The sequence below is a fragment of the Trichomycterus rosablanca genome, chromosome 11 (assembly GCF_030014385.1).
Source record: "Trichomycterus rosablanca isolate fTriRos1 chromosome 11, fTriRos1.hap1, whole genome shotgun sequence".
Classification (NCBI taxonomy): domain Eukaryota; kingdom Metazoa; phylum Chordata; class Actinopteri; order Siluriformes; family Trichomycteridae; genus Trichomycterus; species Trichomycterus rosablanca.
The window spans coordinates 23,140,120-23,152,534 of NC_085998.1; the positions used below are offsets into that span (position 1 = coordinate 23,140,120).

The 12,415-nt window shown below is 41.2% G+C and overlaps 1 protein-coding gene across 2 annotated transcripts in view; it reads right to left on the reverse strand.

Annotated features, from left to right (window-relative positions):
- The window catches only part of chd2 (chromodomain helicase DNA binding protein 2), a 69,227-nt gene that overhangs the window by 21,452 nt on the left and 35,360 nt on the right, over positions 1-12,415 (reverse strand). For both annotated transcript variants that reach the window (XM_063005301.1, XM_063005300.1), the window contains 9 exons: positions 11,208-11,377; positions 10,387-10,511; positions 9,460-9,676; positions 9,239-9,328; positions 8,928-9,118; positions 7,056-7,244; positions 6,566-6,728; positions 6,322-6,474; positions 719-790 (listed from right to left, as the gene is read on the reverse strand). In XM_063005301.1, coding sequence (XP_062861371.1) covers positions 719-790; positions 6,322-6,474; positions 6,566-6,728; positions 7,056-7,244; positions 8,928-9,118; positions 9,239-9,328; positions 9,460-9,676; positions 10,387-10,511; positions 11,208-11,377 — 1,370 coding nt within the window. The remainder of the gene's footprint in view (positions 1-718; positions 791-6,321; positions 6,475-6,565; positions 6,729-7,055; positions 7,245-8,927; positions 9,119-9,238; positions 9,329-9,459; positions 9,677-10,386; positions 10,512-11,207; positions 11,378-12,415) is intronic.

Sequence of the window (12,415 nt, forward strand, 5' to 3'; positions counted from 1 at the left end):
GCGGTGCCCTAAATCCCAAACTACTGTACTAATAAATAGTATGTCAAATAAGCACACTTTAAACGTTATAGTTACACACTATGTAGCATGTGTTATAGTTTGAGACACAGCCAGAAAATAGCTTATAAAAAATCTTGATTTGGAATTGTGTTCCAAAGTGTGAAAAACCTGGCAGTAAAAACAAATACTCTCTTAAGCCTTGATTTACTTTTACCTTTTTCTTACCATACTGTATTTCTTAGTAATGAAAGGGCACCTGCCTACTACCGCTGAGATCTGGGGTTTGAATCTCAGCAGTGCTATCAGCGGTCGGGCATCTACAGACATGATTGGCTATGTTTACCAACAGCCTAGCCACTGGGAGGTGGATTTATCAGTAAGCTTATAGGGGAGATTCCAAGCCTAATTAAAAATAAGGAGGGTTGCGTCAGGTAGGGCATCTGGCATAAAAAAAAACTGCCACATAAAATATGTATATCAGAATGATCTGCTACAGTGACCCCTAAGCTGCCAAAATATTTTTTAATCGTTGGTAATAATAATATGGTGGTTAAACAGTGCAATATCTGAATTGCATTTGGCTATGGCTTTCATGGTATATGAAGAAAGACATCTGCCAGCCTCAGCACAGTAACAGCTATAACAATAATAATCTGCTGCCAAATCCAGAAAATGTATGTAAAGCGAACCAAAAAAGCTTTTTAGTTCTGGTACTCACCTCAGAGCCCTCAGCATTAAAGTGGTCAAGTGCTTGTTTTCTTATTTCTCCTTTAATGGAACCGTCCAACCGCTAAACATGGAAACAAAGAAAAAGCTTTGGGTCAAGACCTTCATTCAAGATAGCACACAGTTTTGCATTTGTTATGCAGCCGCCATGTCCTCCGTATCCAAATATTTGCTTAGGACAACAGGAAAAATAACCACTGCCTTATGTGTCGTCTAACTCAAGCCAAGCCTGTACACATCAAAAAATAACTGAGGGGTAAAAATAGAGGTAGAGGGCATGATCCAAGATATCACTGCAACCCTGACACCTGAGTCAGCCTAAAGTCAGCTCCAAACATACAGTCACCACTCGAAACTCTGTACTCTGTAATGTTGTGGCACTACAAGCAATACCAGCCCCATAATCTCTGTTTACACTGCAGAGTTTTAACAAGGAAATGAAGTCACATTAAAGATATTACTTTAATTCTAATATGGGTCATTTTATCATGTTGCACTAACACATGGTAGGTAATTGTTCTACATTTGTCATAATCTATAAACAAATAAAACGTCTCTTTAAATGCAATTCCTTGAAAGAAAATCTTTAAGTGCGCTCATGTGGCGAAGTGACAAATTACGCTAGCCCACTACCACTAGGATTTAGGTTTCAAATGCCCAGTGGTGCTATCAGCGGATTGGTTATCAGTTGTAGCTATGTCTGACTGGGAGAAGATTAGGGCCCCTTGATGGGTTCATTATTGGCAAAATTTGAACAATTTTCAAAATTCCTTTATTGTTGGATGTTAGAAATACACCGATCAGGCATAACATTATGTCCTAATATTGTGTTGTCACGTCATTCTAATATGTTGCTGCCCCATATGCAACAAACTGCTATGCACTGTGTATTCTGACACCTTTCTATCAGAACCAGCATTAACTTATTCAGCAATTTGAGCTACATTAGCTCGTCTGTTGGATCGGACAACATGGGCCAGCCTTCACTCCCCACGTGCATCAATGAGCCTTCGCCGCCCATGACCCTGTCGCCGGTTTACCACAGTTCCTTCCTTGGACCAGTTTTGATAGATACTGACCACTGCAGTCCGGGAGCACCCCACAAGAGCTGCAGTTTTGGAGATGCTCTGACCCAGTCGTCTAGCCATCACAATCTGGCCCTTGTCAAACTCGCTCAAATCCTTACACTTGCCCATTTTTCCTGCTTCTAACACATCAACTTTGAGGATAAAATGTTCACTTGCTGCCTAATATATCCCACCTACTAACAGGTGCCATGATGAAGAGATAATCAGTGTTATTCACTTCACCTGTCAGTGGTCATAATGTTATGCTTTGTCGGTGTATGTATCTATAATGGAATGTCAATTTAGAACTTAACATGTTTTTAATGTGAAGTTTCTTAAGACAGGCTGCGTATAAATGTATTAAATTTTTTTGCATGAGGACCTGCTCAGTCTATATCAGCACTAAATATAACTTACATAAGTTTTCTTAATACTCTGTTTCTGCATTTTTCCCTTTTCTCCCAATCTAGTGGTATCCAATTACCCAGATGCTACAGACCCCCACCCTGACCGTCAAGGGCCATATCTACTAAGCCACCTCTGACACATGTACAGTTGCCAACCGCTACTTTTCACCTGCCATACTGAGAGTCATGCATTGCTCTCCATTATTCACCATCTCTGTGCATCCAGCTTCAACCAGCCATCAGCCGACTAGTGGACAGCACAGCTAACATTTATTTATTTATTTGGGTTTTACACTACTTTAAACACATGATTGTATATTTATTGCATGATCTGTGTTATGTTTAAGTCAGGAAGTTTAGGATTGCTCTTGTGTTTTCTTGGTTCTTTAACAATTCCAGGTATTTGTAGATGCCTCTCTCTGGTGTATTTAGGGCATTCGTACTGGTGAGTTATTTTTGTATGACCTATTCTACATCTTGTGTGTATAACCTGGGTCCATTCATCTTCCTTGATGCATTCTTGCTAATATTTAAATGTATCTCATGTAACTTGCTTGTTGTCTGCATGTCTTAATCAGTTTGCCATTTTTCCTTAATGTACTTACAGGGGTTGGACAATGAAACTGAAACGTGGGAGGTTTCATGGCTAAATTGGACCAGTCTGGTGGCCAATCTTCATTAATTGCACATTGCACCAGTAAGAGCAGAGTGTGAAGGTTCAATTAGCAGGGTAAGAGCACAGTTTTGCTCAAAATATTGCAATGCACACAACATTATGGGTGACATACCAGAGTTCAAAAGAGGACAAATTGTTGGTGCACGTCTTGCTGGCGCATCTGTGACCAAGACAGCAAGTCTTTGTGATGTATCATGAGCCACGGTATCCAGGGTAATGTCAGCATACCACCAAGAAGGACAAACCACATCCAACAGGATTAACTGTGGACGCAAGAGGAAGCTGTCTGAAAGGGATGTTCGGGTGCTAACCCGGATTGTATCCAAAAAACATAAAACCACGGCTGCCCAAATCACGGCAGAATTAAATGTGCACCTCAACTCTCCTGTTTCCACCAGAACTGTCCGTCGGGAGCTCCACAGGGTCGATATACACGGCCGGGCTGCTATAGCCAAACCTTTCGTCACTCGTGCCAATGCCAAACGTCGGTTTCAATGGTGCAAGGAGCGCAAATCTTGGGCTGTGGACAATGTGAAACATGTATTGTTCTCTGATGAGTCCACCTTTACTGTTTTCCCCACATCCGGGAGAGTTACGGTGTGGAGAAGCCCCAAAGAAGCGTACCACCCAGACTGTTGCATGCCCAGAGTGAAGCATGGGGGTGGATCAGTGATGGTTTGGGCTGCCATATCATGGCATTCCCTTGGCCCAATACTTGTGCTAGATGGGCACGTCACTGCCAAGGACTACCGAACCATTCTGGAGGACCATGTGCATCCAATGGTTCAAACATTGTATCCTGAAGGCGGTGCCGTGTATCAGGATGACAATGCACCAATACACACAGCAAGACTGGTGAAAGATTGGTTTGATGAACATGAAAGTGAAGTTGAACATCTCCCATGGCCTGCACAGTCACCAGATCTAAATATTATTGAGCCACTTTGGGGTGTTTTGGAGAAGCGAGTCAGGAAACGTTTTCCTCCACCAGCATCACGTAGTGACCTGGCCACTAACCTGCAAGAAGAATGGCTTAAAATCCCTCTGACCACTGTGCAGGACTTGTATATGTCATTTCCAAGACGAATTGACGCTGTATTGGCCGCAAAAGGAGGCCCTACACCATACTAATAAATTATTGTGGTCTAAAACCAGGTGTTTCAGTTTCATTGTCCAACCCCTGTATTTATTTATAACGGTTTGATATCTGTAGCAGGGATTTCTGTGTTTGTTGTATTTTGCATTATTATCTTTCTGGCTAATTTATCTGTCTTTTCCTTTACATTTTCGGCATTTAGCAGACGCTTTTATCCAAAGCGACTTACAATTATGATTACAATTTTGAGCAATTGAGGGTTAAGGGCCTTGCTCAGGGGCCTAACAGTGGTAACTTGGTGGTGGTGGGGCTTAAACTGGCAACCTTCTGATTACTAGTCCAGTATCTTAACCACTGAGCTATCACTGCCCTAAGCTTTCCACTTACAGTGGGGTCAAAAAGTATTTAGTCAGCCACTGATTGTGCAGGTTCTCCTACTTAGAAAGATGAGAGAGGTCTGTTATTTTCATCATAGGTACACTTCAACTATGAGAGACAAAATGAGAAAAAAAAATCCAGGAAATCACATTGTAGGATTTTTAAAGAATTTATTTGTAAATTATGGTGGAAAATAAGTATTTGGTCAATAACAAAAGTTCAACTCAATACTTTGTAACATAACCTTTGTTGGCAATGACAGAGGTCAAACGTTTCCTGTAAGTCTTCACCAGGTTTGCACACACTGTAGCTGGTATTTTGGCCCATTCCTCCATGCAGATCTCCTCTAGAGCAGTGATGTTTTGGGGCTGTCGCTGGGCAACACGGACTCCACAAATTTTCTATGGGGTTGAGGTATGGAGACTGGCTAGGCCACTCCAGGACCTTGAAATGCTTTTTACGGAGCCACTCCTTCGTTGCCCGAGCGGTGTGTTTGGGATCATTGTCATGCTGAAGGCCCAGCCACGTTCCATCTTCAATGCTCTCACTGATGGAAGGAGGTTTTGGCTTAAAATCTTACGATCCTGTCCCCTATGCAGAAAAACAGCCCCAAAGCATGATGTTTCCACCCCCATGCTTCACAGTAGGTATGGTGTTCTTGGGTTCTTCTTCTTCCTCCAAATACGACGAGTTGAGTTTTTACCAAAAAGTTCCATTTTGGTTTCATCTGACCACATGATATTCTCCCAATCCTCTTCTGGATCATCCATATGCTCTCTGGCAAACTTCAGATGGGCCTGGACATGTACTGGCTTAAGCAGGGGGACACGCCTGGCACTGCAGGATTTGAGTCCCTCTCGGCGTAGTGTGTTACTGATGGTAGCCTTTGTTACTTTGGTCCCAGCTCTCTGCAGGTCATTCATCAGGTCCCTCCGTGTAGTTCTGGGATTTTTGCTCACCGTTCTCATGATCATTTTGACCCCACAGAATGAGATCTTGACCCCAAGGGAGATTATCAATGGTCTTGTATATCTTCCATTTTCTTACAATTGTTCCCACAGTTGATTTATTCATACCAACCTACTTGCCTATTGTAGATTCACTCTTCCCAGCCTGGTGCAGGTCTACAATTTTCTTCCTGGTGTCCTTCGACAGCTCTTTGGTCTTGGCCATGGTTGAGTTTGGAGTCTGACTGTTTGAGGCTGTGGACAGGTGTCTTTTATACAGATAACGAGGTCAAACAGGTGCCATTAATACAGGTAACGAGTGGAGGACAGAAGAGCTGTTACAGGCAGTTACAAGCAGTTACAGGTCTGTGAGAGCCAGAAATCTTGCTTGTTTGTTATTGACCAAATACTTATTTTCCACCATAATTTACAAATAAATTCTTTAAAAATCCTACAATGTGATTTCCTGGATTTTTTTTTCTCATTTTGTCTCTCATAGTTGAAGTGTACATATGATGAAAATTACAGACCTCTCTCTCTCATCTTTCTAAGTAGGAGAACTTGCACAATCAGTGGCTGACTAAATACTTTTTGACCCCACTGTATTCCACTGTGTCCTGGTACCCAGCACAGTTTTATGTTGTAATTCATCTCAGTTAGTCTATGGATGGATCTTTGTATACTGGTAATAATTGGATGGTCTGCTTTGCATGTTTCTATTGCTCTAAGGCATGACTGAGTCAGTACATATAATTTTTTTCTTATGGGTCCCTTCTGTCCCTTCCTTAATTTCCTTCGGGATTAATAAAGTATCTATCTATCTATCTATCTATCTATCTATCTATCTATCTATCTATCTATCTATCTATCTATCTATCTATCTTCTGCAAATTGTAAAGCCATTATTATGGTGTGGACAGTGAATATAAAGCTTGGTTGAGGTACTATTTGTCTTAAGTTAATCTAGAGGTTTCACTCATGCCTAAATTTCACCTCAGAGATAATAGAAGCATGTATTTCTTACCTGAAAGGGGTAGCGCCTCTTGGTCAGGTAATCAGCCAAAATGTCAAGCATACGGACCATCTGAGAGAAGATAAGTACACGATTGCCTCGTTCCCTTAGCCTTGTGAGCAGTTTATTCAGAAGCACAAGCTTCCCACTGCCACGAACTAACGCCTGTCCAAAAGCAAAGGCAGATAACTTTGAATAGGTTCTACAAACAAAAAAATCATGGAACAAAAGCATCCGTATTACAAGCACATCAAACCTGCAAGTGATCCTGAGAATTCTCATGCTCTGCGTCCTCAGACTGTTTGATAAGGAATGAGTGGTTGCAACACTTTTTCAGTTCCATGACAATGTTGAGGAAGCCCGATGAGCTGCCCCTGGTGCCTTTGGAGAGGGCTTTGTAATTCCTTGTCAGAATCCACCTTCAATGCAAAACCCAAAGCAGAGATTAGATTCACTCTTAAGGTTACACTTAGAGAATAAACACTAAAATACGAGGGATCTTCAAAAAGTTTCCACACTTTTATATTTTGGTTGGAAACGGCGAGGGCGGGAGGAGTAGTAATTGGTCATGTCTTGAGAGACTGAGAGAGAACTTATAGTCCGGATTTAGCACCATCTAATTTGCACATTTTTTCTGACCGCTTCACCTGGGAATCGAACCCAGGACCTTCTATTTGTGAGGTGACAGAAAGCTGAATTTGAAAGCTGAATTTGAAAGCTGAAATGCAGACAAGAGTATGACGTACTTGTAATACTGTTTTTGCTGTGCCGACATGTCTACACGGAGGATCTGCTCCACTTTGGCAGGCAGTGATTTCTCTACATCCTTTTTCACACGACGAAGCAGGAAGGGCTCGAGCACTTTGTGCAAGCTCTGGTAGCCATTGTCCCTGCCCATCCCATGCTTGTCCTCGAAATCCTCCCACAACTCAAATCTGAAACAAGACAAGAGTGCAAACTATAACTTACAGGATTTTAGCAGATCTGATAAGGATGCCATTAAAATGCATTAAGAACAAACTTGTGGTTCAGTTTTGGCCTACAATAAAAAGTTATTTATTGTAGAGCTCTAAAACAATCATTGGTGCAGTCTTCGGACACCTAAGCTCCAAGACTCATCTGCTTATACAGATGAGGATCTTTCTGCATTTCTCATCATATTCACATTTGGTTCTTTGTTAATAGTCTTTAATAAACATACAAAACATACAAAGAATTCAAGAAAGTTGCAAGTGCTGAGCTCAGCATGCTGCTTTCTTCAGTCACAATGTAGTAATCCAAGCTGTAATCTTTTTCAGCATGCCTGAAATTCAGACTTCAGTCAGTGTGCACTACCCAATGATTAGTTGGCCAAGTGAGCAGCCAATGCATCAGGGTGCTAATATGACAGTAAAGAGCTGCTGTGTCTTAAATAGCACACTATGTATAAAATTACAGCACTGCAAAGTTTTTATTCTAATAGTTTCTAGTATTGGCAAATGGAGATAATGGCAGCAGGTAATGATATTCATCAGACAATTCTTCTAAATAACAAACTATATGTCATTACATTGTTAATATGTGAGCATACTCATTAGTGTTTAGGGCACTTGGGTGGTGCAGTGGTAAATTACACTAACCCACTACTGCTGGGATCCAGGGTTCAAATCCCAAGAAGAGCTACTGGCCAGTGGGGAATTTACATACAGACATGATTGTCTGCTGGGGAGTTTGGGATGCATCCTTGACCTTACATGTGCAATGACATGTCAACGCAGCTAGCTGGGTCTGAAAAAAAAGGAACTAAAACAATTGTTTGATTTGGACACAATGCTGGTAAAATCAGTTTGGATTTACATCACTGACAGTTATGGACTTCTAATCATACATAATTAATTCACATGAATTGCACATCTGACTAGGGCCATGGGCCAGTTGTGCTAATTATTTCCCTGCAACCACAAAATGGGACTGAGAAGAACCTTCATAAGGCCCTACCTAATTCACGGCCATGAAAATCGAGCCACGAACCATGAGACGTTTTCCGTGTAATAAGCAATTTGCTGTAAAATTCAAAATGTAAGGTCTGTGTTTAGCGATCTAACATTTTTCATTTACGTAGCATTTAAGTGTCTCACGTTTACTGGTTCATTTGCACTATGAGGCGGTTCTAGCAATCCTACGGCAATTTAGTTAGCAATCGGTTAGTAAACACTACTCAGGTAAATGAGTTTGGAAAACCAATTCTGTGGATGCAGAAGGGGGGGGGGGGGGGGGGGGGGGGGGGTGTTGGTCAAAACTTGGACGAGTGCTTTCGGATTTGAGACAGAACATGAAGCCTGAACATGTTCTAGGTTTACATTTAACCATTAAGGTAGGCTGTGCTGTGTATTGTAGCTTCCATTAATTCTATCATGTAATTTATGAGTGTTATTTAATGACTGAAATGTGGCACTTTTCTTTAATCTGTGATATCTGCGAGGTCCGTAAAATTAAGCACATTTTCCCGTGAATTTAGTAAGGCCCTACTCATTACTAAACAACACTCATTATTACATCGGCTAATAATTTTCACATTTGCCAGCCTCTGAGATTTCTCAGATTTCCACTCATGTTAACAGAAGTACTGCAGGACCTACTTGTCAGGCATGAGAAAGTGCAGGAGGGACCACAGCTCTTTGAGTGAGTTCTGCAGTGGAGTTCCTGTAATAAGCAGCCTGTGGTTGGATCTGAAATCAATCAGTGTTTTATATAGCAGCGAGTCATCATTCTTCAGTCGGTGGGCCTCATCTACCCCAAGAAAGGCCCAGTTTATGTTCCCCAAAACACCCTGTAGAAAGAAAAACAAGCAGCTATGAAGTCATGAGTCCACACATCGCAGCACACATACACAATGGTCAAAAACGTAACGTGTGCACCACATCAGTGCAGAAAATTGTTTTCCTCTTACCTTATCTTTCAGCAGAATCTCATACGTGGTTAAAAGTGTGGTGAACTTTATCCGTTTAGTTTGCTGATGAATCCACTCGTAATCTCGGATCTAATTAAGGAACAAAAACAAAATCAGTCTGAGTAAGATATGAAACAAAAAAGTAATAAAACACACATACATGCATGCACAGATGATACTGTATTATAAACATCTGCATTCATTATGAGGTGCATTTGTACCGTCTTTCTGCTCATGACGTCCCCCAGGTAGACCACAACGTTCATGTCAGGAGCCCAGGTGGCCCACTCGCGCTGCCAGGAGGTAAGAGTGGAGAGGGGCACGACCAGGAGAAAGGGTCCATAGAGCTGGTGCTGATGAAACAGGTAGGAAAGGAATGAAATGGTCTGGATGGTTTTTCCCAGGCCCATCTCATCAGCCAAGATCACACTGTTGCACCTAGAAAAAACAAGACACAGCCACATTAGCAACAGATACAAACATATGGCAATGAGTATTGCTATTTATTTTATTTATTTATTAGGATTTTAACGTCATGTTTTACACACTCCTGTCGGTTACTGGTTATACAAGATTTATACATCATGCAAACTTCACATGGGACTCGAACCCCGGACCTTCTTGCTGTGAGGCGACAGTGCTGCCCACCGAGCCACAGTGCCTGAGTATTGCTAAAGGAATATTCAACGGTCCTCATGAAATCGACCTGACTGTTTAAAAAGTATGGGCAAAGCTTCTGCTCTGACCTGAACACCATTAAACATTCCACATTATTGAACTGGATCATCAGTTGTGATGTTTACAAAATGCTCACACAATCGCAAAGGGATTTTGACCAACTCCATATTGCCCATGCTTTTCAAATCCAACAATCTTATGGTCAGGTGTCCAGATACCTTTGGTAGTGTTGCTGTGAGGTGGATACAGTGGTCAGATTTAGCTTAACAGATTTATGTCTGTTCTAATCACACATCCTTTCCACACATGTCCTCATACTTTTGCTTGCCTTTTTAGCCATTCTAGTTGTACTGTGCATAACAATATGCCTAGACATCAGCGGTAGCACACTAATTAGTAATTAGGCATGGTATTAGTACAGACGTAACTGGTTTATAGGCAGTATTCAGCTGCAAAAATCCAAAAAGTACCTGCACCACGAGTGTGCCAGCCAGTTCACCCCAGCTAACTGGTAATCCCTCAGCTGCAAGTTCTCATCACCGATGAAAGAGGGCTGCTTCTTCAGTGGCACAAATCTGGGCCTCTGTTTTAACACCTATAAAAGCACGCATGTGTTTAAAATACAAATCAATCCTTTATTCATTCACTTGACTAGAAAACAGGATAGCTAGTTGAAAATTGTTTAGGTTGTTCACAAAGTTAATGCTAACATATTGCCATAAATATTCAAGATACGATAAGGCACATGTACATGTTCTAATTATCTGTATCTGTCAATTATACTAAAGCAGTGTTGTCATGTGAAGATTTTAAAAGAAGTAAATTAATGCCGCTCAGGTGGCGCAGCGGTAAAAACACACGCTGTTCACCAGAGCTGAGGTCTCGAATACATCGTATCGAAACTCGGTTCTGCCTGCCGGCTGAGGCTGAGCGGCCACATGAACAACGATTGGCCTGTTGTTCAGATAGGGGCGGAATTAAGCCGGACAGGGACTCTCTCTCAGACTAGTGCGATTACGACCTCTGCTGGCTGGTTGGTGGCGCCTGCACGGAGATGGGAAAGGAGTGCGGTAGAGGGTGTAACTCTCCGTACACAGCGCTGTACTGCACTGCACTCGTCAAGTGTAGGTGATAAGATGTTCTGTGCACGCGTCGGAGGGGGTGTGGAGCAGCCTCGTCCTCCCCAATCAGGAGCAGGGACCAGCATTAGTGAGAGGATGATTGACGGGCAGAAATTGGATGCGCTAAAGTGGAAGAAAAAAGGGGGGGGGGGGGGGAATTAGCTTCTTACCTTACAGTCTTTTGAGGGCATGGTCTTTGAGTTGTTTCTGTTGTTAAAGCTATCTATGCATGACTGAAACTTTTTCCCCAATAATGCACCATCTTCCCAAGTGCACTCTGCATAGGGCAATCCCATCCACTTACACAAGTACTCTGGCTCATTGGATGAAGTCTTATGAGCTGGAGCAAAACAAAGAAAGAAAGTTTGTAATTCATCATAAAACCTTAATAAGTTAATTTTAAGCTTGTTGACCAAGTTAATGCTAGTGCAACAAAATGGACTGAAAGAACTACATTAGTCACAGTGAATAAACAAACTCAGTTGTTTGTTTATTTATTTAGTTATTTTACGCCATGCTTACACCATGGTTATAATTATGATAGGAAGGGTAGTCTATCAAGTGCTGTTCTTGTGTTGTTTTTTAAATCCCCTTTCAAGAAATGAAGGATTGCTTTTTTTCCTATTTATTTACGCATTTTCTCCCGTTTTTCTCCTGATTTAGTGTAGTCAATTTGTCTTCCGCTGCTGGGGATCCCTGATTGCATTCGAGCAGTGGTTCTCAAACTGTGGTACGCGAAGCAGCATGAGGTGGTACGTCAGATAATCTCGGAAAAGTAATTACATGCACTGAAAAAATAAATAATTTAATAATTATAAATAAAAAAAGAAAATATGAAACAAAATGTGCAAATTACTAAAAAAATCTGTTTCAAAGTTCTTATAATTTTGTTTTAATAAAATCAGTTTAATTAAAACAAATTGTATTAAATCTAATGTGTTTTTTTAAATATTCGGGGCTACGCACCGTACTTCATTACGTCTATACTTCACGTTCGTGGTTTCCAGATTTAGCTTAACAGCTTTATGTCTGTTCTAATCACACATCCTTTCCACACATGTCCTCATACTTTTGCTTGCCTTTTTAGCCATTCTAGTTGTACTGTGCATAACAATATGCCTAGACATCAGCAGTAGCACACTAATTAGTAATTAGGCATGGTATTAGTACAGACGTACTAAAAAATCTGTTTCAAAGTTCTTATAATTTTGTTTTAATAAAATCAGTTTAATTAAAACAAATTGTATTAAATCTAATGTGTTTTTTTTAATATTCGGGGCTACGCACCGTACTTCATTACGTCTATACTTCACGTTCGTGGTTTCCATCTCGAAATTTCCGAAACGTTATCAGTAGGTCTCTCGCTTTTGTCAGAGCC